The sequence below is a fragment of the Pipistrellus hanaki genome, assembly GCF_964339955.1.
Source record: "Pipistrellus hanaki genome assembly, chromosome: 13".
Lineage (NCBI taxonomy): Eukaryota > Metazoa > Chordata > Mammalia > Chiroptera > Vespertilionidae > Pipistrellus > Pipistrellus hanaki.
Window position 1 is genome coordinate 58,491,292 of NC_140515.1, and position 26,631 is coordinate 58,517,922.

At 70.5% G+C, this 26,631-nt stretch overlaps 1 protein-coding gene across 5 annotated transcripts in view; it reads left to right on the forward strand.

The window, feature by feature from the left end:
- Positions 1-26,237, forward strand: part of CACNA2D2 (calcium voltage-gated channel auxiliary subunit alpha2delta 2) — a 93,148-nt gene extending 66,911 nt beyond the window's left edge. Inside the window, exons 5-39 of one of the 5 annotated variants that reach the window (XM_084902262.1) lie at positions 3,462-3,506; positions 6,422-6,563; positions 11,034-11,165; positions 11,566-11,623; positions 12,205-12,255; positions 12,361-12,460; positions 12,618-12,776; positions 12,964-13,071; positions 13,371-13,449; positions 13,964-14,013; positions 14,178-14,267; positions 14,427-14,493; positions 14,756-14,832; positions 15,220-15,294; positions 15,387-15,458; positions 15,532-15,603; positions 15,707-15,768; positions 16,472-16,548; positions 17,481-17,501; positions 19,904-19,964; positions 21,617-21,714; positions 21,900-21,990; positions 22,078-22,140; positions 22,266-22,369; positions 22,603-22,701; positions 22,805-22,893; positions 23,068-23,118; positions 23,300-23,371; positions 23,464-23,616; positions 23,752-23,804; positions 23,935-23,990; positions 24,105-24,231; positions 24,466-24,574; positions 24,740-24,829; positions 24,928-26,237. In XM_084902262.1, coding sequence (XP_084758388.1) covers positions 3,462-3,506; positions 6,422-6,563; positions 11,034-11,165; positions 11,566-11,623; positions 12,205-12,255; positions 12,361-12,460; positions 12,618-12,776; positions 12,964-13,071; positions 13,371-13,449; positions 13,964-14,013; positions 14,178-14,267; positions 14,427-14,493; positions 14,756-14,832; positions 15,220-15,294; positions 15,387-15,458; positions 15,532-15,603; positions 15,707-15,768; positions 16,472-16,548; positions 17,481-17,501; positions 19,904-19,964; positions 21,617-21,714; positions 21,900-21,990; positions 22,078-22,140; positions 22,266-22,369; positions 22,603-22,701; positions 22,805-22,893; positions 23,068-23,118; positions 23,300-23,371; positions 23,464-23,616; positions 23,752-23,804; positions 23,935-23,990; positions 24,105-24,231; positions 24,466-24,574; positions 24,740-24,829; positions 24,928-25,071 — 2,997 coding nt within the window. In that variant the 3' untranslated portion in view covers positions 25,072-26,237. Of the gene's footprint in view, positions 1-3,461; positions 3,507-6,421; positions 6,564-11,033; positions 11,166-11,565; positions 11,624-12,204; positions 12,256-12,360; positions 12,461-12,617; positions 12,777-12,963; positions 13,072-13,370; positions 13,450-13,963; positions 14,014-14,177; positions 14,268-14,426; positions 14,499-14,755; positions 14,833-15,219; positions 15,295-15,386; positions 15,459-15,531; positions 15,604-15,706; positions 15,769-16,471; positions 16,549-17,480; positions 17,502-19,903; positions 19,965-21,616; positions 21,715-21,899; positions 21,991-22,077; positions 22,141-22,265; positions 22,370-22,602; positions 22,702-22,804; positions 22,894-23,067; positions 23,119-23,299; positions 23,372-23,463; positions 23,617-23,751; positions 23,805-23,934; positions 23,991-24,104; positions 24,232-24,465; positions 24,576-24,739; positions 24,830-24,927 lie in introns of all 5 variants that reach the window. The other 4 variants (XM_084902264.1, XM_084902263.1, XM_084902265.1 and 1 more) reach the window with 4 other exon arrangements.
- The last annotated feature ends 394 nt before the right edge of the window (positions 26,238-26,631 follow it).

The following is a 26,631-nucleotide window of genomic DNA, read 5'->3' on the forward strand; positions in this document are numbered from 1 at the left end:
GTGACGGCGCCAGCACTCCCTGCGCCATCGTTATCCGCCAGCTCCCCCGCCAGCAGGAGGGAGCCGGCCGGGGCATGGGCGGGGGAGGGAGGCCACCCCGGGCCTCAGTGCCACCCCCGGGCCTCAGTGCCACCCCAGGGCCTCAGTGCCACCCCGGGCCTGAGGAGACCAGCCCCGCCCGGGAGTCCCATGGAGGACGCAGTCGGACCCCAGGGCGTCCCCGGGGAGGCAGCCGGCCTCGGGTTGTCTGACCAGAGAGGCGGTCTGCAGCCAGGCCCGCTCGGGCGCCGGCTGGACGGACAGGTGGCCTCCTGGCCCGCCGTCCGCCCGTCATCAGGCTGGCTGCCTGCCTGGCCGCGCGGCGACAGACGGCTCTCCCAGAAAGCGGTCCCCGCGGCCGCGCCGGGCTGGAGGAGAGCCAGCAGGGAGGCCGGTGCCTCATGGCGACGCCGGGCGCTGGCCCGGGCCCCGCACTGAGGCCTGGCGGGCGGGTGGGCGGGCGGGTGGCCGTCAGGTCTGGCCAGGCCATGGCACCCGCCCTCAGGGCACCGCATGGCTCTTCCCCAGCCCCCCTGCTCACGTCTTCATCCCGTTCCCCCCGACCGCCCCCCTCGGGCCATCTCGGGCTCAGCTCCAGCTAAGGAGTGTGTCAGCTGTCGGCACAGGGCACGTGGGCCCACAGCCCGCCCTCACGTGTCACTCTGCACAGAATCCACGTGGGGGGAGTTCAGAGGGGGATTCCCTCACCCCTGCCCAGTCTGAGCAAAATGGCCCATCGGATGCCAGGAAACAGGCCGGGGGGGGGGGGGGGGGGGCAGTGTGGGCCCAGACTTCAAAGACGCCCCCTCACCCCCAGAGGGTTTCTGGCACACCCAGCCCTCTCAGGCTGTGAGGCTGCACACATAAGGGGTCCCCTGGGGGTAGGGGTGGCCCTTCCCCGTGGGGGGCCCAGCTCCCTGCCCCTGAGCAGCCTCAGAGGAGGGGCGCCCTCCTGATCATCAGTGGGAGCCCTGACCCCCAGGTTAGGCCTCCCTGGGGCCACAGGGTTTGGCGGTGAGATGGGGTGACACCCAGGAGTCCTCCCGGGCCCCCTGGGCCCCTGGGGTCTGCACTCACTGCCCAGGGTCCCGGAGCTCACACCCGCAGGTCAAGTGCAAGGCCAGCACCCTGTGTGCCATCGCTGGGGGTGCTGCCTCCTGACCCGCCCAGAGGGGGGCACTAATGTGGGCACTGCGTGGTTCAGGCCACAGCAGACACAGGGACACCCCCCAGCACCGCGTCACAGCACCCCCGGCTGTGTCTCCCGTGCACTCGCACACGCGTGGCCTCGCCCGCCACCACCCTCCGCCAGGAAGGGCATGGCTGGCCTCCGTGGCGGGAGAGCTGGGGCGGAGTCCCGGCCACGTGCGCCAGGCCCTGGGCACAAGAGCCGCACCCAGGCTCCCGAGCCGCACCCGGGTCCGCCGGGGCTGGTCCTCCTGCCACACGTCCCCCGGGCCCTGATCCACCGACACGGGTCCTCTGCTGCTGCCAGGAGTCCAGCGGAGGAGAAGGGCCCTCGGAGCAGCCGGAGGGGGACGGGGGCAGAGGGGCCGGCCTGCGAGGGAGCCTGGGGGCCCGGAGGCCTGGGAGTGACGGCCCAGCCCCCTCTCCGTCCCCCAGGAGGGCCCCCCAGAGCTGGCGGTGCAGCCCGCTAACCCGAAGCCCCCGCCGCCCTGTGCTCGCTCGAGGGAAGGAGCCAGAGCCCCCGTAGATAACACATCACATTCTCCCGGCGGGCGTGTGCAGTCGGTGTCCCTCCCTCGGTTTAATGGTTTGTGTGCTCGGGAACGATCTTCATCAGCGAAGCTGCTCATTGTGTTTGATGTAACGTCAGCTTTCATTACGCACTGGGGTGGGAGAGGCGGGCGGGCGGCGCCCGGAGCCGGGCTCAGCGCCGGGAGCTGGGGGGGGCGGAGGGGGGGCTGGAGGGGGGAGTGTTGGGGGGCGGGTGGAGATGTTCGGGAAGGGGGTTGTACTGGGGTTCGAACCCCATCTGCCCGGTGCCCTGGTGTGTATGGCCGGGCCCCGGGGCTGCTGGGAGGACCGTGACTCGGGGTGTGCAAAGCGCTGGTCAGAGCCAACGCCTCAGCCTGCGGCCAGCAGGTCCCGGTCCTCCCTGCCTCAGAGGCTGGTCTCCCCCGAGAGGCGGGGGGCGGGGAGTCAGGGTCCCAGGCGCCTGCACCCCAGACCATGGGCGGGAGCATCTCACGGCTCTTCCCCCCACACAAGCCCTCCAGCATGGCCACAGACAGCACCTGCCCTCACCGGGGGCAGGGGAGCCTGAGCTCAGAGAGGGAGCAGTGCAGCCCTGCAGCCCTGAGTCACACAGCGCTGGGCCCAGCCAGGCCCGGGTCAGAGGCCACCGGCGGAGCAAGCGCTGGCGCTGTGTTTGCTGTGTCACACCCACCCCCTTGGGGTACACTGGGTCATCACCCCCACTCTCAGAGCATCAGAAACAGGCTCCCGGGGGCCGGGGGGCCACAGGTTCCACTGTACAAACCAGGGCTGAGGGGGAGGGGGAGGGGGCGGAGGGGCGGCGGAGGGGGCGGAGCAGCAGGGGGAGGGGCGGAGGGGCACGGGGGAGGGGCGGAGGGGGAGGGGGAGGGGCGGAGGGGGAGGGGGCGTGGGGGAGGGGGCGGAGGGGCGCCAGGGAGGGGACTGAGGGGCAGGGGGGGGCGGGGGGGAAGGGGTGGAGGGGCGCAGGGGAGGGGGCGGAGCGGCAGGGGGAGGGGGCGGAGGGGCACGGGGGAGGGGGCGGAGGGGGAAGAGGTGGAGGGGCGCCGGGGAGGGGGCTGAGGAGCTCGGGGACACTGGCCTCTCCCGGGTGCTGGCCCTGCTGCCCACCAGACTCACCTCCTGGTGGCCTCTCCAGCCGCGCTCGGCCCTGATTAAGGATCATTAGACGTGAAATTAGCCCGTGTGTGTCAGGGCCTCCCGGGCGGCCGGTGATTACGGCGCAGATGGCCGAGGAGCGGCTCCGGCCCGCGCTCCGGGCGGGCGGGCGGGCGGGCGGCGCTGGCGGTGGGGCGGGCCTGGGCCGGGCGCTCCCTCCCTCGCCTGTTGTGTAAACTCCCTGCGTCTCACAACAAATCACAGATAATTAATAAGCACAGCCGTAATGAGCAGCTTTCTAATCGGAGAAATTGGGGACGCGGTGGAGTCATTCTCCTCCTCCAGCCGCCTCAGCCGGGCCGTCTGTCTCCCTCCTGCGCCCGCGCCCGGTCTGCCAGCCCGGCGGCGGCTCTGCCCCGGAGCAGCGGGGCGGGGCCTGGCCCGGGGTCAGATCTGGAGAGGGGCATTGCCAGCCTGAGTCCCCCCGCCTCCCTGGATGGCAGCTCTGGGTGCAGGGCTCTGGGGGTCCCGGCTGCACCTCAGGGGGCCTTGGGCCGTGGTTGCTGAGGCCTCCCCCTCCCCCCCAGGAGGAAGACATCGTGTACTACGACGCCAAGGCGGATGCGGAGCTGGTAAGTGCCCCCTCTGGGCCAGGGGCCGCTGCTGGGAAATGAGAGCGGGACTCGGCCCCCGGGACTCTGAGCTCAAGCCTGCAGGGGAGCGGAGGCCCAGACCCCCACCCCACACCTTCCACGGCAAACCCCGAGGCCAGACCCTCCGGGGCTGTGTCTGTGGCCCTCGGGGCACAGCTCTGCTGCCGTGTGGCGGGCGGGCCGGGTGCTGGGGGAGGGGGGAGGATCAGCTCAGGCGCCAGAACTGAGGGGTCCGGAGTGCGTTTGGAGGGCTTCCTGGAGGAGGCGGGTGGGGCCGAGAAGCAGGAGGCAGGTGCACTGCGGGGAGGGGAGCGGCAGCTCGGTGGGCGGGCACCCCAGCCTGGCCCGGAGCAGGTGAGCAGCTCGGCCCCGAGCTCAGTGGGACCCCCAGCTGCGGAGGCAGTCCGCTCCCGTGCCTGCTCTTCACATTACGGCGCCTTTGGGTGGGAGGGGCCTGCAAAGGAGACAGGAGTGTGAGGGGGGGCCTGGCCGGTGTGGCTCAGTGGCTAGAGCGTCAGCCTACAGACTGAAGGGGCCCGCGTTCGCTTCCGGTCAGGGGTACGAACCCCGTACCTCAGTTGCAGGCTTGATCCCTGGTCCCAGTCGGGGCGTGTAGGGGAGGCAGCCACTCAATGGGGCTCTCTCACATCCACGTTTCTCTCTCCAACTCTCCCCTCCCTTCCACTCTCTCTCAAAGTCAATGGGGAGAATCCTCGGTGAGGATTAAAAAACACATGCGCGTTGAGGGCAGAGCACATGGGATAGACAGTGTCTGGTCGGCTGTCCAGGCCTGTCCGGCTGCCTGCCTGCCTTTCGGAGCAGGTGTCACAGCCACTCAGTGCCTGGGGTCCCCCGGGGCTGGCCCCTGCAGGAGACCCCGAGTCCCGGCCTCTCTCCCAGGCCTCGTGGCCTGAGGGGTGTCCTTCGGGGAGCAGGAGGTGCCCCGTGACACCCGGGGGTGAGTGGCAGGAAGGGGTCCCTGCCAGGGTCCTGGTGCCAGGCTGGCTGGGGAGCCTTCAGGACAGGCAGGTGGGGGGGCGGGGGGCGGGGGGCTGGGGAGGGGTGGCTGGAGCAGATGTGCTTTCCCTGTGGCTGAGCTCCGTGGCAGCGCCCGGAGAAGCTGCTAAAATTAAAGCTGGAATCTGAAATTCAAATGAAGAGCGAACCTCTAATTAGACCCCGCGTCTCGCTGCGCAGCCCCCGGCAGCGGGCGGTGGTTTCAGCAATCAGTGCGTTAACCCAGGCCCGGGACACGCCGCTGCCCACCGCACAGCCACGGGCCAGGGCGGCCGCTCCCTGCCAACCCTGCACACCCTGCCCCAGCCCCGGTCTCCGGGACCCTGCCCCTGGCTCTCTCCGCTGAGTCCCGCCCCCGCCCTCTGCACGCTCGCGGGGGCGCGGGATGTGGCCTGAGGAGGGAGACCCCCGGGAGGGGCGGGGCGGGCGGGGCCGAGGCTGGGAGCCCGGAGCCGGCCGAGCGTGGCCCTGCCATGAATTCCGCATCACACATCTGCCACCTCTGCAGCTCGTGTTGTTTTGTGTGTGAGTGTGTGTGTGTGTGTGTGTGTGTGTGTTTTCATCTTTGCCAGAGGTACAGTTAGAGATCTTTCTAGACCATTTACTTTTAAATTACCAGCCGGGGGGAGGGAGAGTTCGCCAGCTGATAGCTTATCAGCGCGGAATCCAAATGTCACGTCAGCGGGGGAGTTGGCGGTTACATTTCCCGGGCCTTCATCTGCCGCTGGCATTTCGGGCCCCTCCTCCCGCAGACCCGGAGTGCTCCCGCCTGCCTCCGAGGCGGCTGCGCCCGCTTTCCCGGCCCCGGGCCTGCGGAGGGTCCTGGGGGTGCAGAGCGGGGGCGGGGCAGCACCTAGCCGGACCCCTAAAGAGACGAAAAGGGGGCTCGCTGCAGGCCCTGCAGGAGGGCACGGCCCCCCGTCCCCAGACAAGACAGCCTGGCGACACCCAGAGGCCGGAGCCGAGGTGCAGTGAGGCCCGGCCCGCCGTCCTGACAACCCGCAGGCAGAGGAGCCGCCAGCCCAGCCCCGCCGGCCCGGGCCTGGGTGCCGAGGGGCCTGGGGGGCCGTGGGGAGAGTGTGGACAGCTCAGCCCCTCCCCCAGCTTCCTCCCCGCACACAGCCCCCAGCGCTGCCCTGCCTGCCCGCCCCTTTCCTGCCTCCCCCTCTCTCGCTCCCGCCATCCTCCCTTCCCCCTCGCACACCTGCGCCCGCGCCTGCCCACCCCCCTCGGCGGCGCGTCAACACGGAGGCTCAGGCCGCTCCTGCCAGCGGCGCGGTGGGCGGGCGCACGGCGCATGCCCAGCCTGCCGGCCAGGGACATGGTAATTGGCACCTGTCAGCGGCTGCGGCTCATTTTAGAAAGTCACCGCGCGCTGCCGTCCCGCTGCCTGCGGCTGGGTCTCCGTGCCAGCCTCTGCCCCGCCCTCCCCCGGGGCTCCCCACAGCTCACCCCCCAGACGGCGCCAGGCCCTCTCCCTGCGCCAGAGGAACCTGTGTCGGTGGCGGCCGGTGGGGTGCAGAGCTCGGGAGGGCACTAGGCGCGTCCGAGGGCAGAGACCTGCGCCTCGCTCCTCACTGGCTTCCGGGTCCGCCTCCTGAGCTGGGGAGGGGTGGTGGTTCTCAGGGATGTGGAGAAGGGTCCGTCTGGTTTTGGTTTTGGAGTCTGGGGGGCGATGTGGGTGGGGTGAGCAGGGCAGGTGAGTCACAGGCCGCCTGAGCGAGGGGATCACACCCCGTGTCTCTCCGTCTGTCTCTGCCATCCTCTGATTCTGAGCTGTCCCCGCCCCCGGGCCCTGGCCCGCCCCTGCCTCAGCCCCTCTGACCCCTCCCCATGGCCAGCCCTGACTCTGCCGGGGGCGGGGGTCCCTCCTGCAGGACGACCCTGAGGTGGAGGACCTGGAGAGGGGGTCCAAGGTCAGCACCCTGAAGCTGGACTTCGTGGAGGACGCCAACTTCAAGAACAAGGTCAACTACTCGTACACGGCGGTGCAGATCCCCACGGACATCTACAAGGGCTGTGAGTGAGGAGGGCGGGCCCCGCACACACACACACACACACACACACACAGGCTGTGAGTGAGGAGGGCGGGCCCCGCACACACACACACACACACACACACACACACACACACAGGCTGTGAGTGAGGAGGGCGGGCCCCGCTCGCACACACACACGCACACACAGGCTGTGAGTGAGGAGGGCGGGCCCCACACACACACACACACACACACACACAGGCTGTGAGTGAGGAGGGCGGGCCCCGCACACACACACACACACACACACACAGGCTGTGAGTGAGGAGGGCGGGCCCCGCACACACACACACACACACACACACAGGCTGTGAGTGAGGAGGGCGGGCCCCGCACACACACACACACACACACACACAGGCTGTGAGTGAGGAGGGCGGGCCCCGCACACACACACACACACACACACACAGGCTGTGAGTGAGGAGGGCGGGCCCCGCACACACACACACACACACAGGCTGTGAGTGAGGAGGGCGGGCCCCGCACACACACACCACACACAGGCTGTGAGTGAGGAGGGCGGGCCCCGCACACACACACACACACACAGGCTGTGAGTGAGGAGGGCGGGCCCCGCTCGCACACACACACGCACACACAGGCTGTGAGTGAGGAGGGCGGGCCCCACGCACACACACACGCACACACACACACACACACAGGCTGTGAGTGAGGAGGGCGGGCCCCGCACACACACACACACACACAGGCTGTGAGTGAGGAGGGCGGGCCCGGCACACACACACACACACAGGCTGTGAGTGAGGAGGGCGGGCCCCACACGCACGCACACGCCCACACACACACACACACGCACACACAGGGGCTGTGAGTGAGGAGGGCGGGCCCCGCACACACACACACACACACACACACACACAGGCTGTGATGAGGAGGGCGGGCCCCGCACACGCACACACACACACACACACACACACAGGGCCCACTGCCTGCCTGTCCCGGGCCCGGCCAGGCCGCCGCCACCAGCCCTCCCCGCAGGCCACGGGCTCGCCTCTCAGACTCACCCACACGCGGGCAGCGAGCGGGCCGGGCATGGCCTCGCCGAGGCTGCAGAGCACACGCCCGTGCAGACATGTGCCCAGGACGGCCCCTCCCGCTGGGCCGCCCACCCTCCTCGCTCCCGGGCCCCATGAGCAGCGAGGGCGGGCTGCTCCTCAGACGCACTCGGGGACACGGGGTCAGGGAGCGGCTCCCCACACGCAGGAACCCGGGGCGGACACGCCCTCCTCGGCCTGGGGGAGGGAGCGGGAGGCTGGGCAGAGGGGCTGAGTTCCAGGCTCCAGGAGGAAGCCAGGCCGTTGCAGCTGGAAGGACTCCAGTCAGACGTCGGGAGGGACTTACTGGAGGTCTTGGGAGCTGAGGGGAGGGCCGAGAGGGGAGCACTGGATGGGGAGCTCCAGCAGCAGGGCTCGGGGCTCTGGGGTTAAATCTGGGGTGGCCTACAGGGCCCCTCAGAGCCCGGGGTGCCCCCTGGGCAGAGGGGCTGGAGACAGAGCTGGTCTCCAGAATGCAGGGAGCCCTCAGGGGCCACGGGCCCCGGGCAGCCGGAGGCGGGGTGAAGGCCCCCCCCCCCCGCGCAGGCCCCTGCCTGGGCCAGTGGAGGGGCGCTATCGCAGGCAGCACCCTAATTAAAACAGGAGCACGCCGCCCGCCCAGTCACCCCTCGCTACCCACACAAATTACATTTTATATGTTTTTTATTTACTGTGTCACTTTTAATTAAATCTGTAATCGCCCGCCTGAGGGGGTATGGGCCCCGTTCCCCAGCTCAGCGTGGTCTGGGGGCTGCCTGTGGGTGCGGGTGGGGCCCGGGAGCAGGCTGGGGCGTTTGCACACGTGTGTCCGGCGGTGACTGTGTGTGTGTGCGTGTGTGTGTGTGCGTGTGTGTGTGTGTGTGCGTGTGTGTGTAATCTCGGACACCTACAGGCCCACCGGGCAGGGGTCTTCTCCTGCCCCTGACCGGAGCCGGGACCACCCTCTGCGGGCAGCTCAGTGAGCTCCCGGGACCATCTGCTCTAAGCCTCTCCCTGTGCAGATGGGGAAACTGAGGCCCCGGCGGGGGGGGGGGGACTTGCCCGGGGGGCGCGCCAGGACAGACGGGACTGTGGGAAGAGCCTGACTCTGTTGTTCTCCTTAAAGAGAAAATAGAAATGGTTCAACTCACTCAGTTTCTAAATTGGGAACAAGCCCATGACACGGCGCGCAGTAGGCACAGCCGACGCCGAGATGTGTTTGTTTTCCCGTCACGGGCGGTTACGGGAGCTGCGGCCGGTGGGGGGAGCTGTGGCGGGGGGGGGGGGCTGCGGCCGGCGGGGGGAGCTGTGGCGGGGGGGGGGCTGCGGCCGGCGGGGGGAGCTGTGGCGGGGGGGGGGGCCAGGGAGGTGGGGGGAGCTGTGGCGGGGGGGGGGGGGCTGCGGCCGGCGGGGGGAGCTGTGGCGGGGGGGGGGGCTGCGGCCGGCGGGGGGAGCTGTGGCGGGGGGGGGGGGGGGGCTGCGGCCGGCGGGGGGAGCTGTGGCGGGGGGGGGGGGGGGGCTGCGGCCGGCGGGGGGAGCTGTGGCGGGGGGGGGGGCTGCGGCCGGCGGGGGGAGCTGTGGCGGGGGGGGGGCCAGGGAGGTGGAAGGAGCTGTGGCGGGGGGGGGGCTGCGGCCGGCGGGGGGAGCTGTGGCGGGGGGGGGGGGCCAGGGAGGTGGGGGGAGCTGTGGCGGGGGGGGGGCTGCGGCCGGCGGGGGGAGCTGTGGCGGGGGGGGGGGCTGCGGCCGGCGGGGGGAGCTGTGGCGGGGGGGGGGCTGCGGCCGGCGGGGGGAGCTGTGGCGGGGGGGGGCTGCGGCCGGCGGCGGGGGGAGCGGGGGGGGGGTCAGGGAGGTGGGGAGGCCGGCTGCGGGCAGAGCGGGGCACCTGTGTCTTTAACCCCCAGCCCTGCACCTGCTCGCCGGGGTCCGAGTCCGGGGCTGTGCTCGGAGCGGGGCCCTCTGGCCTGCCCTTGTGGCAGGTCTCTCACAGGGGCTGTGGGGGGCCCCCCAGGGGAGGTCTGAGCGCCCCACTCCGCTGGGTGTTTTAGCCCCACGGGCAGAGACGGGTACACTGCCCCCCGAGGCCGTGGGCCACACACACTGGCACGTTGAGGGCTTTCTGAGCGGGGCCGGGGCACTGCTCTGGCCCCGAGTCCCTTCCCTGGCGGAGGCGTCAGCAGGCTCTGCGCGTGCACACGGGGTGGGGGGACCCGGGGTGGGGGGAGGGAGGGGAGGTGACACCCTGCGGCTGTGAGGACAGGACCCACTGGGGTCAGCCTGCAGGTGCCGAGTGGGTGCGGGATGACATGTGAGTCCCTGAGCCCACGGCCGCCGTCGGGTGCTGGGCAGGTCGATTGGAGGGCGAGGGGACCCCACCCACGGCTGGGAGGACAGCTTAGGTGCAGGTCTGCCCGGTGGGAGTGCGGGCCCTGGGCGCGTGTGTGTGCGAGTGAGTGTATCTGTGTGTGTGTGTGTGTGTGTGTGCATGTGTGTGTGTGTGTGTGTGTGTGCGCGCACACGGGTGTGCGTGCCTGTCTGCGGGAGCGGGAGCCTGGCGCAGACCCTGCTCCGAGAGCCGCCCGCCCGCTCCGGGCCGTTGATTAATCATGGAGCTGAGTGGCTTCCAGCTTATCAGGCACCTTAATAGCTGAATAATTCCAGCCCCATCATCGCGCCCTTAATTGCTTTCTTGTGGCTGCAGCCCCGAGTGCATGCTGAGTGGGTGAGCTCCCGGGGGACCCGCTGCGGCACGTGCCGCACGCCGGCTCGGGTCCGACCACCGCTCCCCACCCCGGGCGCCCCGCCCCCAGCTTCCCGCCCCGGACCCCCTCCCCCCCAGCTCCCCACCCCGGACCCCCCCCAGCTCCCCACCCCGGACCCCCCCCGCGGGGCCACAGGCCTCAGCTGCCCGGGGGTCTGTGCCGGAGAAGGGCAGGCTGAGCTGGCTCAGGAGGGGAGGGCGGAGGGGGAGGGCCAGGATTGCCCCAGAGGGGCTGGCTCAGGAGGGGAGGGCCAGGATTGCCCCAGAGGGGCTGGCACAGGAGGGGAGGGCCAGGATTGCCCCCGGAGGGGCTGGCACAGGAGGGGAGGGCCAGGATTGCCCCCGGAGGGGCTGGCTCAGGAGGGGAGGGCCAGGATTGCCCCCGGAGGGGCTGGCTCAGGAGGGGAGGGCCCGGATTGCCCCCAGAGGGGTTGGCACAGGAGGGGAGGGCCAGGATTGCCCCCGGAGGGGCTGGCACAGGAGGGGAGGGCCAGGATTGCCCCCAGAGGGGTTGGCACAGGAGGGGAGGGCCAGGATTGCCCCCGGAGGGGGAGGCACAGCCCCCGGGGAGGGGCCTGAGGCAGAGCGGTGAGGCCTCCTCGGGGGCACGGCTCGGGGTCCTCAGTGAGGTCCCCTCAGCCCCCGCTCCCCGCAGCCACCGTCATCCTCAACGAGCTCAACTGGACCGAGGCCCTGGAGAGCGTGTTCGCCGAGAACCGCCGGCGCGACCCCACGCTGCTGTGGCAGGTCTTCGGCAGCGCCACGGGGGTCACCCGCTACTACCCCGGTGGGTGCCAGCTCCCGCCGCCGCCCGCTGCTGGGCACCGCCCCCTCCGCACCGCCCACTGGGCACCGCCCCCTCCACTAGGCACCGCCCCCTCCGCCCCCTCCGCATCGCCCACTCCTCCCCGTCCACTGGGCGCCGCCCCCTCCGCCCCGCCCACTGGGCGCCGCCCACTCCGCCCCGCCCACTGGGCACCGCCCACTCCTCCCCCTCCACTGGGCACCGCCCCCACCCCGCCCACTGGGCACCGCCCACTCCGCCCCGCCCACTGGGCACCGCCCACTCCTCCCCGTCCCCTCGGCACCGCCCCTCCTGGGCGTGTGGGTGGGACGGTCGCCCCACAGCTGCTGTCTGTGCCGGCCGGGCCCTTCCCTGCCAGACCCACTCTCCCCTCCCCCCACAGCCACCCCATGGCGAGCCCCCAAGAAGATCGACCTGTACGACGTCCGAAGGAGACCCTGGTGAGCGAGCGAGGGGCTGGGCAGGGACACCCTCGGCTCCCGCCGCCCGCCCCCTCCCGCTATCCCGGCTGCGAGCGGGGCGCAGCCAGCTCTGTCCAATTTTCATTTCACACCTCGCTGCCGCTGGAAAATGGATCCCATCGCCCCGCCGCCCCCGCCCCGCCCCGCGCCTGCCTGCACTCCGCCCTCGGCTCTGAGGGATGGGACAGCCGGCTCCCCGGGGACGTGTCCTCTGCGGTGGGCCAGCCCGCCCAGCGGAGCCCTCCCCTGCTCTGCCTCTCCCACAGCGGCCTGACCTTCCCGCTCCCGCCGCCTCAGTCCCGGGCACAGCCAGGCTCTGCTCTGGGGCGCCGTCTGGGCTGGGAACACGGGGGCCGCCCCCCGAGACCGGGGACCTGCCTCCGGCCCCTCCCCGGGTGCCCTGCTCCCCCTCCTCGGGGTCACTCCCTGCGGGGGCCCGGACGGTTTGGTTAAAGGCAGTGTCCTCCGCACCCAGAGCCCCCCCCCCCCCCGGGGGCTGCCCGGGGGGACAGCTGAGGCGGGGGCGGGGGCGGGGCCTCACCGGAGCCTCTCCTGGGCAGGTACATCCAGGGGGCCTCGTCCCCCAAGGACATGGTCATCATCGTGGACGTGTGAGTGAGCGTGCGGGCCGGGGGGGCAGAGCGGGAGGCTGGGACCTGCCGCCGGGGCACGGGGGGGGGGCAGGAGGACGCCTGAGGCCCGCCCCCGGCCCCCAGGAGCGGCAGCGTCAGCGGCCTGACCCTGAAGCTCATGAAGACGTCCGTGTGCGAGATGCTGGACACGCTGTCCGACGACGACTACGTGAACGTGGCCTCGGTGGGTGCCGGGCGGCGGAGGGAGGGGCAGGGGGAGGGGGGCTGCCGGGGTGGCGGGGGGCAGTGGGGGGCAGCGGGAGGCTGCCGGGGGTCCCCCCCCCCCGCCTGGTGCCGTCACACACACCCCCGCCGGCGCCTCACCCCCGCCGCCCCCACAGTTCAACGAGAAGGCGCAGCCGGTGTCCTGCTTCACGCACCTGGTGCAGGCCAACGTGCGCAACAAGAAGGTGTTCAAGGAGGCGGTGCAGGGCATGGTGGCCAAGGGCACCACGGGCTACAAGGCCGGCTTCGAGTACGCCTTCGACCAGCTGCAGAACGTGAGCCGGGCGGCGGGCGGGCGTGACAGGGGAAATCAGGACGGATGGCCTCGTTAGCACCCGCGGCCGCTGCGGCCGCACCGTCTGCTGCCGAGCGGGCAGCCGTCAGGCCTGGGGGGGAGGCCCATCGCCGCCCAGGAGGCCCAGGGCCGCCTGACCCCCCCCCCCCGCCCCGCCCCGCCCCCAGTCCAACATCAGCCGCGCCAACTGCAACAAGATGATCATGATGTTCACGGACGGCGGCGAGGACCGCGTGCAGGACGTCTTCGAGAAGTACAACTGGCCCAACCGCACGGTGCGAACACGGGGAGCACGGGGCCGCCCCCCGAGACCAGGGACCTGCCTCCAGCCCCTCCCCGGGTGCCCTGCTCCCCCTCCTCGGGGTCACTCCCTGCGGGGGGCCCGGACGGTTTTGTTAAATGCAGGGGCGGCGGGCGGGGGCGGGGGGGCACCGGGAGGGGGGGTGGGGGTGGGGGCTGGTGGGGCACCAGGAGGGTAGGGGGCGGGGGGTTGGGGGCAGGGGGCGGGGGGCGAGGGGGGCAGGCACCCGGAGGGCCGGCCCGGCGGCCGCGGCAGTGACCCGGTCCCACACAGGTGCGCGTGTTCACCTTCTCCGTGGGGCAGCACAACTACGACGTCACGCCGCTGCAGTGGATGGCCTGTGCCAACAAAGGTACCCCCGGGCGCCCTGCCCCGCCGCCTGGCCGGCCGGGGGTCCAGCCACTCGCTCACCCGCTGTCTGTGCGTCTTCCCAGGCGTGTGACCGCCCACCCGCCTCTCTCTCTGGCTCACGTGTCCGTCTGTCTGAACGCCCGCTCCCCTCTTGTCTCCCGGCCTGTCTGCTCCCATGTCTGCTTGCTGGTCCATCTGTCCCTCCGTGCATTTGGGCCTGTCCCCTGGGTGGACACTGGATGTCACTGCCAGTCTAGAATGAGGGGCGTCAGGCCTCGGCTCCCCTGTCACCCCTGCTCTGACTTCCTTTTCTTACACCCTCCCCCCTGCCCCTCAACCTCCTCCCTCCCCCCGCACTCACAGCCCCGCCCCTGGGTCCGTCCTGCTGGCAGGGCGAGGGCAGGGAGCACTGACCGGACGTGATTCAGGGGAAGTGACCCCCAAAAGAGAGGGGGCTGCAGGCACCCCCAGGGCACAGGCCCGCGGTGGGTGCTGAGCGCCGCCCTCCCTCGCAGGTTACTATTTTGAGATCCCGTCCATCGGCGCCATCCGCATCAACACCCAGGTGAGCCGTGGGGGCCCTCCGCCCAGCCCGCTGCTCCCAGGGGACGGCCCTGTGAGGAGCTGCTGTGGGGCGAGCGCGCCCCCTGGTGGCCGGATGCTGCACGGGAGGCGGAGCAGGGAAGGGACAGTGGAGGGACCCGTGACCCCGCCGCCATCCCTCCCCAGGAGTACCTGGACGTGCTGGGCAGGCCCATGGTGCTGGCCGGCAAGGAGGCCAAGCAGGTGCAGTGGACCAACGTGTACGAGGACGCGCTGGTGAGGCTCCGGCGGGGCGGGGCCCTCCCCCCGCGTGCCCACAGGGTCCGGCCCGGAGGCCCCTCGGGGAGGCCAAGCAGAGGAGCAAACGGCCGCTGTTCCTCTGCTCTGGACACGGGCGGCCTGGCCGGCCACAGACGCCACCCTCTCTCCCCGCAGGGGCTGGGGCTGGTGGTGACCGGGACCCTCCCCGTGTTCAACCTGACGCAGGACGGCCCCGGGGAGAAGAAGGTGAGGGTGCCCGGGGGGCGGGGTGCCCGGGGGGTCGGAGGGGATGGGTGTCGGGGGGACGGGGTGTCAGGGGTTCGGGGTGTCGGGGGGACGGGGTGTCAGGGGGACGGGGTGCCCGGGGAGGGCTGGGCTGGCACGGAGGAGGGCTGGGCAGCCTGCCCATTGGCCCGCTTGTGAGAGCTGCTTGAAGCCTCGGGCGCGGGGCGGGCAGGGGGCTCCCCGTGGGACGGAGCCCGTGACAGCCCCGCCTCCGCCCCAGAACCAGCTGATCCTGGGCGTGATGGGCATCGACGTGGCGCTGAACGACATCAAGAGGCTGACCCCCAACTACACGGTGAGTGTCGGCCCGCGCACCCGCCCGCTCTGCCTCCCGGGGGGCACCCGGGGCCCGCAGGGGAGGCTGCTGGCGACCGGAACACCCCGGGGGGACCTCCGAGTCCAGGCAGTCAGGGCAGGCTTCCGGGGGCCGGCACACTTGCTGTGAAGGGCCAGACCGTGACAGACAGCTCCGTTGGAACCCGGGGTGGGGGGGAGGAGTCCAGGCTGCAGCCGGCCGGGCTGGGCCTGAGGAGCAGGCTTGGGGCCCCTGGCACGTGGGGGCCCGGCCCCGGCAGGCAGACGGCACCCTCGGCGGCGTGGGAGGCAGGACCAGGAAAAGCTCCATGGCCCGGGGACCCCCGCCCAGCCCTCCGGGCCCTGAGCCTTCCCTCCCATCCCCCAGCTCGGAGCCAACGGCTACGTGTTCGCCATCGACCTGAACGGTTATGTGTTGCTGCACCCCAACCTCAGGCCCCAGGTAAGCCCTGCATGGCCGGGGGGGGAGGGGGGGGGGGGCGGGGCGACCCCGAGCGGGCGGCGGGGCCTCTGACCTCCGCCCGCCTCTCCCAGACCACCAACTTCCGGGAGCCTGTGACTCTGGACTTCCTGGACGCGGAGCTGGAGGACGAGAACAAGGAGGAGGTGAGGACGAGGGGACAGGGTGCGGCCCGGGCGGAGGGGGCAGGGCCCGCCCTCACGGCTCTGCCTCCTGCAGATCCGCCGCAGCATGATCGACGGCAACCGGGGCCACAGGCAGATCCGGACGCTGGTCAAGTCCCTGGACGAGGTGAGCGGTGGCGGAGGGGGCAGCGGCGGGCGGGCAGGGCCCCCCTCACCCCCCAGCACCCCGCCCGCCCGCCGGCCGGGCCCTGACCCGCCTCTCCTCCCAGCGCTACATCGACGAGGTGATGCGCAACTACACCTGGGTGCCCATACGGAGCACCAACTACAGGTGAGCGGGGCCGCGGGGGGGCCGGCGGGAAGGGCGGGGAGGGGGGGAGCCCCCAGCCCACCGCCCCGCACCATGTGCCGCGGGGCACCCGCCCCGGGCCCTCCCTGCTCCCCCCCCACCCCACCCCCCGGACGCTCAGTCCCCACGGGCCTCCTGCCGCCCTCCAGGAGCAGCGCCCTCTCCCGGAACACAGGACACACCAGGGACACGCCCCCCCTGGATGATGCCCCGGTGTCTGCCCCGGTGTCGCCCTCAGCACACTCCCGGGCCTGCTCTCAGCCCCACCAGGTCCCTGTGGGGCGGCAGGCAGGTCCCCGTCTCACACCCCATAGCGGCCTGAGCTGCCCCCGTGTCAGTGCCGGCCCTGCTCCCGGCCGCGCTCGGTGGCCTGAGTCGGGGGGCTGCAGACCCTCCTCCCCCAGCAGTGCCCGGCCCGGCTCCCTGGCAGTGCCCGGCCCGGTGAGCTCGCTGCTGGCAGGGGGAGGAGGCGGGCAGTGGGTATGCTGGGGAGGCCACTGGACGCGAAGGGTGTGGTGGAATCCGCTTGGGGGCCAGAAGGTCTGAGGCCTCGAGGAGAAGGTGGGGAGTGGAGAGTGACCAGTGGAGGGGAGGCCACTGCCTGGGCCTCCGCCCAGCTCCACGCCTGGGGGGGGTGCGGAGGTGCCCGCCTCGCCCGCAGTGACCCCGCCCCTCGCCCCCACAGCCTCGGGCTCGTGCTCCCTCCCTACAGCACCTTCTACCTCCAGGCCAACCTCAGCGACCAGATCCTGCAGGTCAAGTGTAAGTGGCCAGCCCCTGCCTGTGCCCTGCACCCCGCTCCGCCCCGCACCCGCACCCAGCACCCTGGCACCCTGGCACCCTGGCCGGCCTCGGGCAGCGTAGCCAGCTGCCTGCAGCCAGGCGGCCCCTCCCGCCCGGTCTGCCTGCCCCAGGCGCCCGAGGGCGGGGCGCCACCCGAGAGTCTGTTGGAATCTGCATGCTTGCCTTTTCTCAGATTCGGTTCCAGACCATTCTCTCATGGCTTCCGTTGAGGTTCTGTTTTTGGTTTCTCCTACTCCGTGTCTTCCCTCCTTGGCCTGCTCCCCGATGCCCCCGCCCCCCTCCCCGCACACCCCTGGGGTGCATTCCTGGAGGACCTGCTCCTCCTCCCCCTTCTTCCTGCAGCTCTCACCCCCGGCGCCACCCGGCCTCCCCCTCGCCCCTCTGCTGTCCCCCAACTCACCCTCCCTCACTTCCCCTCATCTTCTTTCTCCCTCCCTCTCACCCTCTTTCCTTCCTCCCTCTTTCCTTTCCTTCCTCCCTTACCCCGCCTTCCTGCTCTACCTCCCTCTCTCCCCTCCCTCCCTCCCCCTCCCACTCTGCCTGTGGCTCCCCCGCATGTCCGGCCCGCCTGGGCCTCCCGGAGCCTGTGGCCCGCCTGCCCACGCCGAGGTCACGGGGGGAGGCTGGGCTCCGGCCCCCTCGGCGCTCCCCGCCTGCCTGGCCCCCTGGGCTCATCTCCTTTGAGTTTTTCTCGCTCTCTCTTTCTCTCTCATGTCGTTTTTTTGCAAGAAGTTTCCTTTCGGTATGATGATAAGACACAATATTTTCATTCAAACAGCCATTGAATAAAATATTGTTTGTGCCCCTCCCCTTCCCCTCCCCCTTTTCGTTTGTTTTTGTGTTTGTGTTGTTTTGTTTTCCTCGCTTTCTCTCTTGGTGGACTGTCCCAGTGCCAATCAGCAAACTGAAGGGCAAGTATTTCAGAACCAGTGCACCCCCCCTCCCTCCACCCTTCCCGCCCTCACGCCCCTGCTTGCCCCCCTCCCTGCCCAGGACCGGCCACGCCCCCGCTCTCCAGGGCCCCCTCCCTCCCAGCATCCCCTTGGCTCCTCCAGTTCTCGCCTTTCCTCGGATCCCTCCTAGAGCCAGCGGCCCTGTCCCCGGCCCCACCTGCAGGGCGGCTCTCCAGCGTGTTCTGAGAGCTCAGGCCCCCTCCTCCCCTCCTGGCTCCCTCTGGGCAGGCCCTGCCCCTCTTCTCTGTCCCTCCAAGGCAACTCAACAGTGGGGACAGGGCAGGAGGCCTCTGCACCACCCCCCGCCCAGCAGCGCAGGCCGGAGACGCAGGGGTTCAGAGGGACTGTGAGGGACTGTGAGGCTCGTGGGAAAGGGCCAGCCACAGAGCTTCCTCCTCGGGTGGCTCTCCCTCTGCTCGCCACGCACACTGCAGAGGCTGGTGGTGCTCCCTCCCCAGGGGAGACAGAGGCTCCGGGAGCCTCCAGCCCTGACCCTGAGGCAGGCAGGCAGGACGGACAGCAGCCAGGCCACCCGGAGAGCCAGGCAGCCAGGACCATCGTGGGCGCTGGCCAGGGTGCTGAACCCAGAGCCGTGGCTCAGGCCACCAGCCCAGCCCTGCGCTGGGTGCTCTGCCCCGGGCGATGGGCAGGCTGGAAAGGTGTCAGTGAAGGCAGACTTGGGAAGGAGGGGGTCTGTCTGGACCCCACGGGCCAGCACAGGCGCTCGGAGGGGATGCGGCTGGATGTGCAGAGCAGGGTCTGCGCCCAGACTTCCGGGAGAGGAAGGCAGGGAGCGAGGGGCCTGGTGAGAACCAGGGGGAGAGCACAGCCAGGGACTGCCCCTGTGCAGACACGCCCTCCCAGGGAGCCCCTGGGCAGAGAGGAGGCCCGCCCTCGGTCCCCGGGCCCGGAAGCCCCAGGCCAGCGAGGGGAGTACAGCGCCCCCGCGAGCCGGGGGGGTTGGGGGGGAAGGACAGGCCCCCCTCCACTGGCTTGAGTTGTCTTCTCTCCCCTCTGCACCCCTCCCAGGGCCCCAGAACTGCAGGGCCCTGTCACAGTGACAGCCATAGCTCAGCCTCCTTCCTGCTCCCACACCCTTTCTCTCCTCCTCCTCCTCCTCCTCCTCCCACCCCTGCCCTGTCGGCTTGTGTCCACACCCTGCCTCCCAGTCCCATCAGAAAGCAACAGTCCAACCAGTGACTCCCCAGGCACCGGAGTCCCCCTTCCTGGAACCTCGCAGTGCATTGTGGGAGTATTGGGGAACAGGGAAGGTCCCTCCTCTGCAAAAGCCAAGCCCTGGGCGACTGAGAGTTCGGAATCTGGGTGTGAGGCTGGCCAGGGGGACTCCCCAGAGGCTGAGGGCAGAGAAGGCCCAGCCAGGTGGCCAGTCCCACTAGGCCAGTCTCAGATGCCCCACAGACCCACATGGGGGCAGCAGCACGCACACACACGCTCATGTCACTCACGCACACACAGGCCCAGTCACTCACGCACACAGCACCCCATGCCTGCTCTGAGCCCACACAGGTCCTAGGATGGGGAGACCCCCACCTTCCCTCTCCCCCCGCTCATGCTCCCAGCCCAAGAGGGCAGGTGTGTAGATTCAAGCAACCCTCCCAGCCCCTCCCAGCCCCCATGATCTCCCCCTGAAGCCTGGGAACATTCCCGGGCACCTCAAGGTCTCCCCTCACCCAGCGCCTACCCTGGGGAGGACCACCAGCCCCCACAATGCACTGCAGCCCACCCCAGCCGCCCACACCGTCTCTGGTTGGACTGTCTGTGCCCATGAGAAACCCCCTCGGTTTGGCCATGTTGATGCCTGACACGGAACAAACGCAAGACCTACCAAAACACAAGCAGCTGCAGCAAAGCAAGAGGGGCACAGATCCGCGGCCAGAGCCCGCTCCCGCCCCCCGCGCCTCGCGGGGCGAAGGGAGGCAGCATGCGGTTTTTCCATTGCGGGTGCGATGAGTGAGCCCGGCCCCGACCATGCATATATATAGCAGTGTGTGTATATATATGTGTGTGTGTGTCCGTGTATATGTGCTATACAGCCGTATGGAAGCATATACAGCCGCGCCAGGGGCCTCGCTGCCCACCGAGGACCGGGCCCGGGCAACAGATTGGCTATAACTGCCCCCTGCGATGCCGTGGTCTCCACAGGCCCCACCCTCCCGCCCCACCCTCTCTCTCTGGCTCGAACTTGAACATGGAAGTGGCGGGTTCCCTCTTTGCTAGTGTCTATCCCTCCCTGAAGCCACCACCCCCCCCCCGCCCTGCCCCTCCAGCCCCTGGAGCTCTGAGCCCCCCGGCCTCCCGCCTCCCCAGCCCCCGCCGGATAACCCCCGTTTCTGTTGCAGATTTTGAGTTCCTGCTCCCCAGCAGCTTTGAGTCTGAAGGACATGTTTTCATTGCTCCCAGGTAGCTTGCGTGTGGCCTGCTGAGGTGTCCTCCCCCCCGGCCCGCCCCTGCACTGCTGCCTGGAGCTGTGTGTGTCTGTGTCCTGTGCAGTGTCGTCCCCTCCCGTGCATAGCCCCGTATGCGCGCCACGTGCATACCCGGGCCATGTAGCTGAACCAGGCGGCAGTGCCGGCCGCCCGGCGCCCCTCCCGGCAGGCCTGGCCCCGAGGCTCCGGCCCCTCTGCCCGCCCCCTCCCCTCTCCAGCAGCCAGGCGTCCTCTGTGCCCCGGGCTGGCTGGGCAGCTGCTGCTCTGGTTTGCGGTGCCTCCCCCGCCCGCCCCGCCCGCACCCCGTCCTTGTCCTGTGTCAGTCAGTGTCTGTGTGGGTCTGAGGACCGGCCAGCCAGAGCCCCGTCCGGTCTAGGTGCGGTGGCTCTCGGAGGACAGGGTGGAAGAGAGGGCGGGGGCTTGGAGGGCAAGTGAGGGTCAGGCCTGGACCCCCCTTGAGTGCGCTCAGCATGCACACACGTCCTGGGGCACCCCACATCGGAAGGAGCCAGGGGGCCCCGGGCTCTGGAGGAGGGCAGGGGGTGCTGCCAGGGGACCCGGGGCCCCTCGGGCACCACGTTGGGCTCTGGACACGCCTAGCCCCGTGCGTACACGTGTGTGCATGCACCCGCGTTCCTCGGACCCGGTAGCCGTGTTCGTGTTGTGAGTCGCCGGGTGTCTGTGGGAGCCTGGTGGCCGGGTGGCTGTGGGACGGCCCCTGTGGAGACGTGCACAGGCCATGTGACCGCAGGGAGCTCTGAGGACAGGGCCTGTGTCTGTTTTGTCCCCCGTGTCTGTGGCTCGGGAGAGCTCGGTAAACACGTCTGGGTGAGTGAGTGACGGCACCCACACACAGAAACGCACGCACGGGGTGCGGGGGCCGCACCGCAGGCCTTGCTGACTGGCTGTCACTCAGGGAACGGCAGGTGCGGCCTCTGTAGCGGAGGGGAGCTGTGCGGGGCCAGGGGCCTGGGCCAGGGAGCGGGGCGCGGAGGCCCGGGCCGGTGCCCTCACCCCGCCGGGCCCCGCAGGGCTCTCTTAGAGCTCCAGCAGGTGGCTGCGGTGCGGGCAGCGGGAGGGAGGCCTCGGAGGCAGGGCGGGAGCAGGACCTGGGCCGGAGGAACGGCTCCTCACCGGACTTCCTGGGGAGCGGAGCCTAAACGGGCCGCACACCCCAGCTCCGTCCGGGCCCTCAGGGAGCCAGGCGAGCTGCCCGGATGCAGCAGGCAGCGCAGGGGGACGTCTGAGTCCCTGCGGCAGCAGGGCTGGGCCCACCCTCCTGGTGCTCACGGACCAGGACAGCACGCAGGGGGGCGAGCCGCCGAGGGCCTCCGGGGCTCCATCCGGGTCCAGGAGAGGCGGGAGGCTCTGTGGGGCCACGTCCCTGAGCGAGACCGCCCCCCAGGGCCGAGGAAGTAGACCCTCATTCCGTCGGCTCCGCCCCTCCCCAGACCCAGGAGCCGGCCAGGCCCAGAGCGGCTGCAGCCTGTACGAGTGCACCTGCCCGCCCGGAGGCCTGGCCGGCCAGCCAGTGACCAGGAAGACCTGTTGGGAAGCTCCGGCCCGCCCCCCCCCCCCCCGTCCAGCCCTCCAAGCCCACGCCTCTTGCCCCCCCTCTGCCCCCAGAGAGTATTGCAAGGACCTGAACGCCTCCGACAACAACACGGAGTTCCTGAAAAACTTCATCGAGCTCATGGAGAAGGTGACTCCGGACTCCAAGCAGTGTGAGTGCCGAGGGCGGCCCGGGAGCCGGGGGGAGCCGGCAGGGGTGGGAGATGCAGGGGAAGCCAGAAGCCAGGGGCCAGGCGGGGCAGGGCGCGGACAAGGCTCCCATTCGAGCCTTGAGGGGAGGAGGGGCCGTGGGCGGGAGCCATGAAGAGCTGCCCCCAACCCTGCCCTCCTCTTTCAGGCAACAACTTCCTCCTGCACAACCTGATCCTGGACACGGGCATCACCCAGCAGCTGGTGGAGCGCGTGTGGCGGGACCAGGACCTCAACACGTAGGCCCGCCCCCGGGGGCTGTGGGGCGGGAGGCCGGGGGGGGGCCGAGGGGAGGCAGCCCGGCCCTCACCGCCCGCTGCCCCCAGGTACAGCCTCCTGGCCGTGTTCGCCGCCACGGATGGCGGCATCACCCGCGTGTTCCCCAACAAGTAAGTGGCCTCGCCCGCCAGCCCACACCCGCCCTGCCTGGGACCCCGCCTCTGCCCTGCCGCCCAGAGGCCTCGGCCCCCCACATGCCACCCTCCCACCAACCTCTGCCTTCTCGGGGGACCAGGGCGGCTGAAGACTGGACAGAGAACCCGGAGCCCTTCAACGCCAGCTTCTACCGCCGCAGCCTGGACAACCGCGGCTACGTCTTCAGGCCCCCACACCAGGAGGGTGCGTGCCCCCCCCATCACAGCAGCAGGGGGCTGAGCCCCCCCACCCCCATGCTCCTCCAGGGCGGGCTCTCCTCTCCGAGGCCCCTCCCAAACACGAGCAGGCTGGATGGGTGTGGCGGGTGAGAAGAGAGGGCTGGCTATGCTGAACACTGCCCTGGGTGCTGGGTGCTCAGGTTGGGTGCTGGGTGCTCAGTGCTCAGCTCAGCCCCCACTCCTGACTGCCTCGCCCAGCCCTGCTAAGGCCCCTGGAGCTGGAGAACGACACGGTGGGCATCCTGGTCAGCACCGCGGTGGAGTTCAGCCTGGGCGGACGCACCCTGAGGCCAGCAGGTCCGTGCCCCCGGCGGGGGCAGGGAGGGGCCGCGGCGGGCAGGGTGCTGCCTAGGCAGGCGGGCGGGCAGACGGGCACTGACGGCCCTTGCTCTCCCCCCAGTGGTGGGTGTTAAGCTGGATCTAGAGGCCTGGGCTGAGAAGTTCAAGGTGCTGGCCAGCAACCGGACCCACCAGGACCAGCCGCAGAAGGTACAGGGGTGGGGGCCGCAAGCCCAGCAGCACCGGTTCTGGAGCCCCGGAACTTCTGCCAGTCCTCCCACTCGGTGTCTCCGGAGCCGGAGGGAGGCAGGGCTGGGGACCCCAGGGGTGGGTGCTGGGAGGGGGAGACCGGTGGACGCCTTACAGGCCTTGCTCTCTGCCCAGCAGTGTGGCCCCAGCACCCACTGTGAGATGGACTGCGAGGTTAACAACGAGGTGGGTGTGCCCTGGACTTCCTATCCCACCCCAACTCCTGGGCCCTCCCGCCTGACCTCACAGCTCTACCCGAACAGCAAGGGGGGGGTGCCCCTCCTCGCACACAGACCACCAGGGTCTGGGAGGAGGTCTGGGCCCAAGCCCCTCTCCATTTCCTCCCTCTCCCCCTCCCGGCTCTCAGGACCTGCTCTGCGTCCTCATTGATGACGGGGGCTTCCTGGTGCTGTCAAACCAGAACCACCAGTGGGACCAGGTGAGGGTCGGAGGACAGGAGGAGGGGCCGGGTCTGAGCCTGCGGGGGGAGGGGGGGGGGGCAGCCTGTGACCGTCTCTCCGGGGACCCCAGGTGGGCAGGTTCTTCAGCGAGGTGGATGCAAACCTGATGCTGGCGCTCTACAACAACTCCTTCTACGCCCGCAAGGAGTCCTTCGACTACCAGGCCGCCTGTGCCCCGCAGCCGCCGGGCAACCTGGGCGCGGCTCCCCGGGGCGTCTTCGTGGTGAGCCCCAGCAATGCCCGGCCTGGAGCTGGGGGGGGGGGGGAGCTGGGAGAACTGCCGAAAGGTGACCCCTCCCCCTGGGAGCGCGCGGGTGGCACGGGTCCGGGCAGCAGTGCAGCGCGCCTCTCTCCGCAGCCCACCGTCGCCGACCTCCTGAACCTGGCCTGGTGGACCTCGGCGGCGGCCTGGTGAGTCCTCCGGGCCCAGAAGGGGAGGGGAGGAGAGGAGGAGGAGGGGAGGAGAGAGGAGGGGTGTCCAGGGAGGTGGGAGGGAGCCTGGCTCCGCTGACCGCGCCCCCTCGGTGGCCCGGCCCTGCAGGTCTTTGTTCCAGCAGCTTCTCTACGGCCTCATCTACCACAGCTGGTTCCAAGCAGGTAGGACGGCGCCGGGGGAGGGCGGCCGGGACCGGCGCGGGGGCGGAGGGCAGCTGCGGCCCCAGAGCGCGCGGGGGCGGAGGGCTGCGCTGAGGCTGGGCTCCCGCCGCGCAGACCCCGCCGAGGCCGAGGGCAGCCCCGAGCCCCGCGAGAGCAGCTGCGTGGTGAAGCAGACGCAGTACTACTTCGGGCCGGTCAACGCCTCCTACAACGCCATCATCGACTGCGGCAACTGCTCCAGGTGCCGGGGGCGGGGCCGTGGCGGGGCCGGAGGGGGCGTGGTCTGTGGGCCTGTTTGTGGGCGGGGCGTGATATGTGAGCGGGGTCTGATTGGGGGCAGGGGCGAAATGAGGGGCGGGGCCTGTTTCGGGGGCGTGGTCTTGGGCGGGACCGGGTGGGCGGGGCCTGTCTGGGCGTGGTTCGGTTGGGGCGGGCCGGGGCGGCCTCTACGCCCGCCTCCCTGTGCCGCCTCCAGGCTGTTCCACGCGCAGAGGCTGAGCAACACCAACCTGCTGTTCGTGGTGGCGGAGAAGCCGCTGTGCAGCCAGTGCGAGGCCGGCCGGCTGCTGCAGAAGGAGACGCACTGTATCCTGCCCCCGCCGCCCCCACCCCCGTCCCCTCCCCACGCGCCCCGCACCCCCCGCGCCCCGCGCGCCCCGCAACCCCCGTGCCCCGCACCCCCCGCGCCCCGCAGCCCCCGCGCCCCGCGCCCCCACGCCGCCCCGGCCGCCTCCTTGACTCCCCACCCATGCCCAGCGGACGGCCCGGAGCAGTGCGAGCTGGTGCAGAGGCCGCGGTACCGGAGGGGCCCGCACATCTGCTTCGACTACAACGCGACCGTGAGTCGGGGTGGCGGGCCGGCTGCTGGCTCTCCTCCGGGACTGCGGGCCCCGCGCTCCCCCCGCCCCCCCGGGCTGACCGCCCCGTCCTCCCGCAGGAAGATACCTCAGACTGCGGCCGCGGAGCCTCCTTCCCGCCGTCGCTGGGCGTCCTGGTGTCCCTGCAGCTGCTGCTCCTCCTGGGCCTGCCCCCCGGGCCGCAGGCGCTCCACGTCCCCGCCCGCACCTCGCGCCGCCTCTGAGCAGCCCCGCTCCCCCGGCCTCCCGCATCCCCTCCCCCCTTAGATCCTCACCCCATCTCACTGAGGACTGAGCACCGGGCCCAGAGGCTCAGCCTGGGCGGGCAGGTGCCCACAGGAGGGCGCTGCAGGTCTTTGCCTCCATCCCGGGCTCAGCCCAGGCACATCTGCTGCGAACTGTCGGTGTCTCCGGACCCCATTCCCGCTGGACTTACCCGCCCCCCCCCCCCCCCCCGCCCCCGGGGTTGGGACAGGGAAGCCACAGCACTGGTGCCAAACCAGGCCCCACTGCCCGCCCTGCCCCACGGCATTGCCCCAGCCCGGCCCTGCTGCCCCGCCTGGGACCACATCTGGTTCCCTGTGCACCCCAGCTTAAGGCCGGGCAGAGAGGTCCTGGGCCAGCCCCCTCTCCCCCCCCCCTTCTCCTCTCAGGCCTACATCCCTTCTTCCTCCACCCAACCTGGCAGGTGTCAGGCAGTGAGTAAGACTGGCTCAGACACACCCACACGCCCTGGAGCCTGAGGGCAGGACTGGACTCCCAGTAGCCACATCCGGAGGACAGGCACACAGAGGGCACGCGGGCGGGGTGGGTGGGGCTCACGCAGCCTTACACGGGGCAGGGCTGGGGGGAGGGCCGCATGTGCACCCCCTCCCCTGCTCCCTGCCCGCCTCCAGCCGGACCTGCCGTCCAGCGGACCTCCATCTAACGCTGAATGTCAAACGTGCCAAATGCCGGGGCAGGGGGCAGAGGCCCCTCTGTCCCACCGAGCCCGGTGTCCCCCACGTGCCCTCACCCCCAGGTGCTCATGGAACCATTATCACTAGTGTCAGGCCCCTGCGGGACCACCCGCCACTGCCCGCTCCCCGGCAGAGGAACCCCCCACAGCGCCCTGTGCCTTAGCAGGGTGACCTCATTGCCCCCGGCTGGGCCCCCCCATCCGGCCCTTACACACTCAGGCCTGTGCCCACGTCCTTCCTCCCTCCTTCCCGCTCACACACACTCCCTGCCCCCCGGAGGCCAAACTGCCCCTCCCCGCTGAACACACACCTGCACACGCATACACACACACACACACTCTGTGCACACCGAGAGGCTGGGCCTGAGCACACTTCACACCATTCATTCTGGTCATTTCCTCCGGAGGCAGCCCGGCCTGGGGGCTGGGGGCTGGGGGCTGGTGGGGGGCTGAGAGCAGGGGGTGCGGCCACGGGGCTCCGATGGACTGGTTGGGAGGAGGGGGGAGGGGTGCATTGATTAATGGCTCCGTTAATTAATGTCACGTTGCTTGTCGCTTTCTCAGTGTGTGTGTGGTCCGTGCCCGCCGCTGGTGCCAGAGGGTGTCCGTGCCGCACACCCGCCTCGGTGCCAGCCGTGTCCTGCGGGGGCGTGTGTGTAACTGTGGTGTAGTCAGGTTCTCAATGGAGAATGTAAAAGTAAAAAAGAATCAAACGTATACAGAAAAAGTAAATATATATTTTAAGTTTAAAAAACAGAAAAACAGACACAAAACAATTCCCATCAGGTAGTTGTCCAACCCCCCGCTGGGTCTGACCCTTCTCATT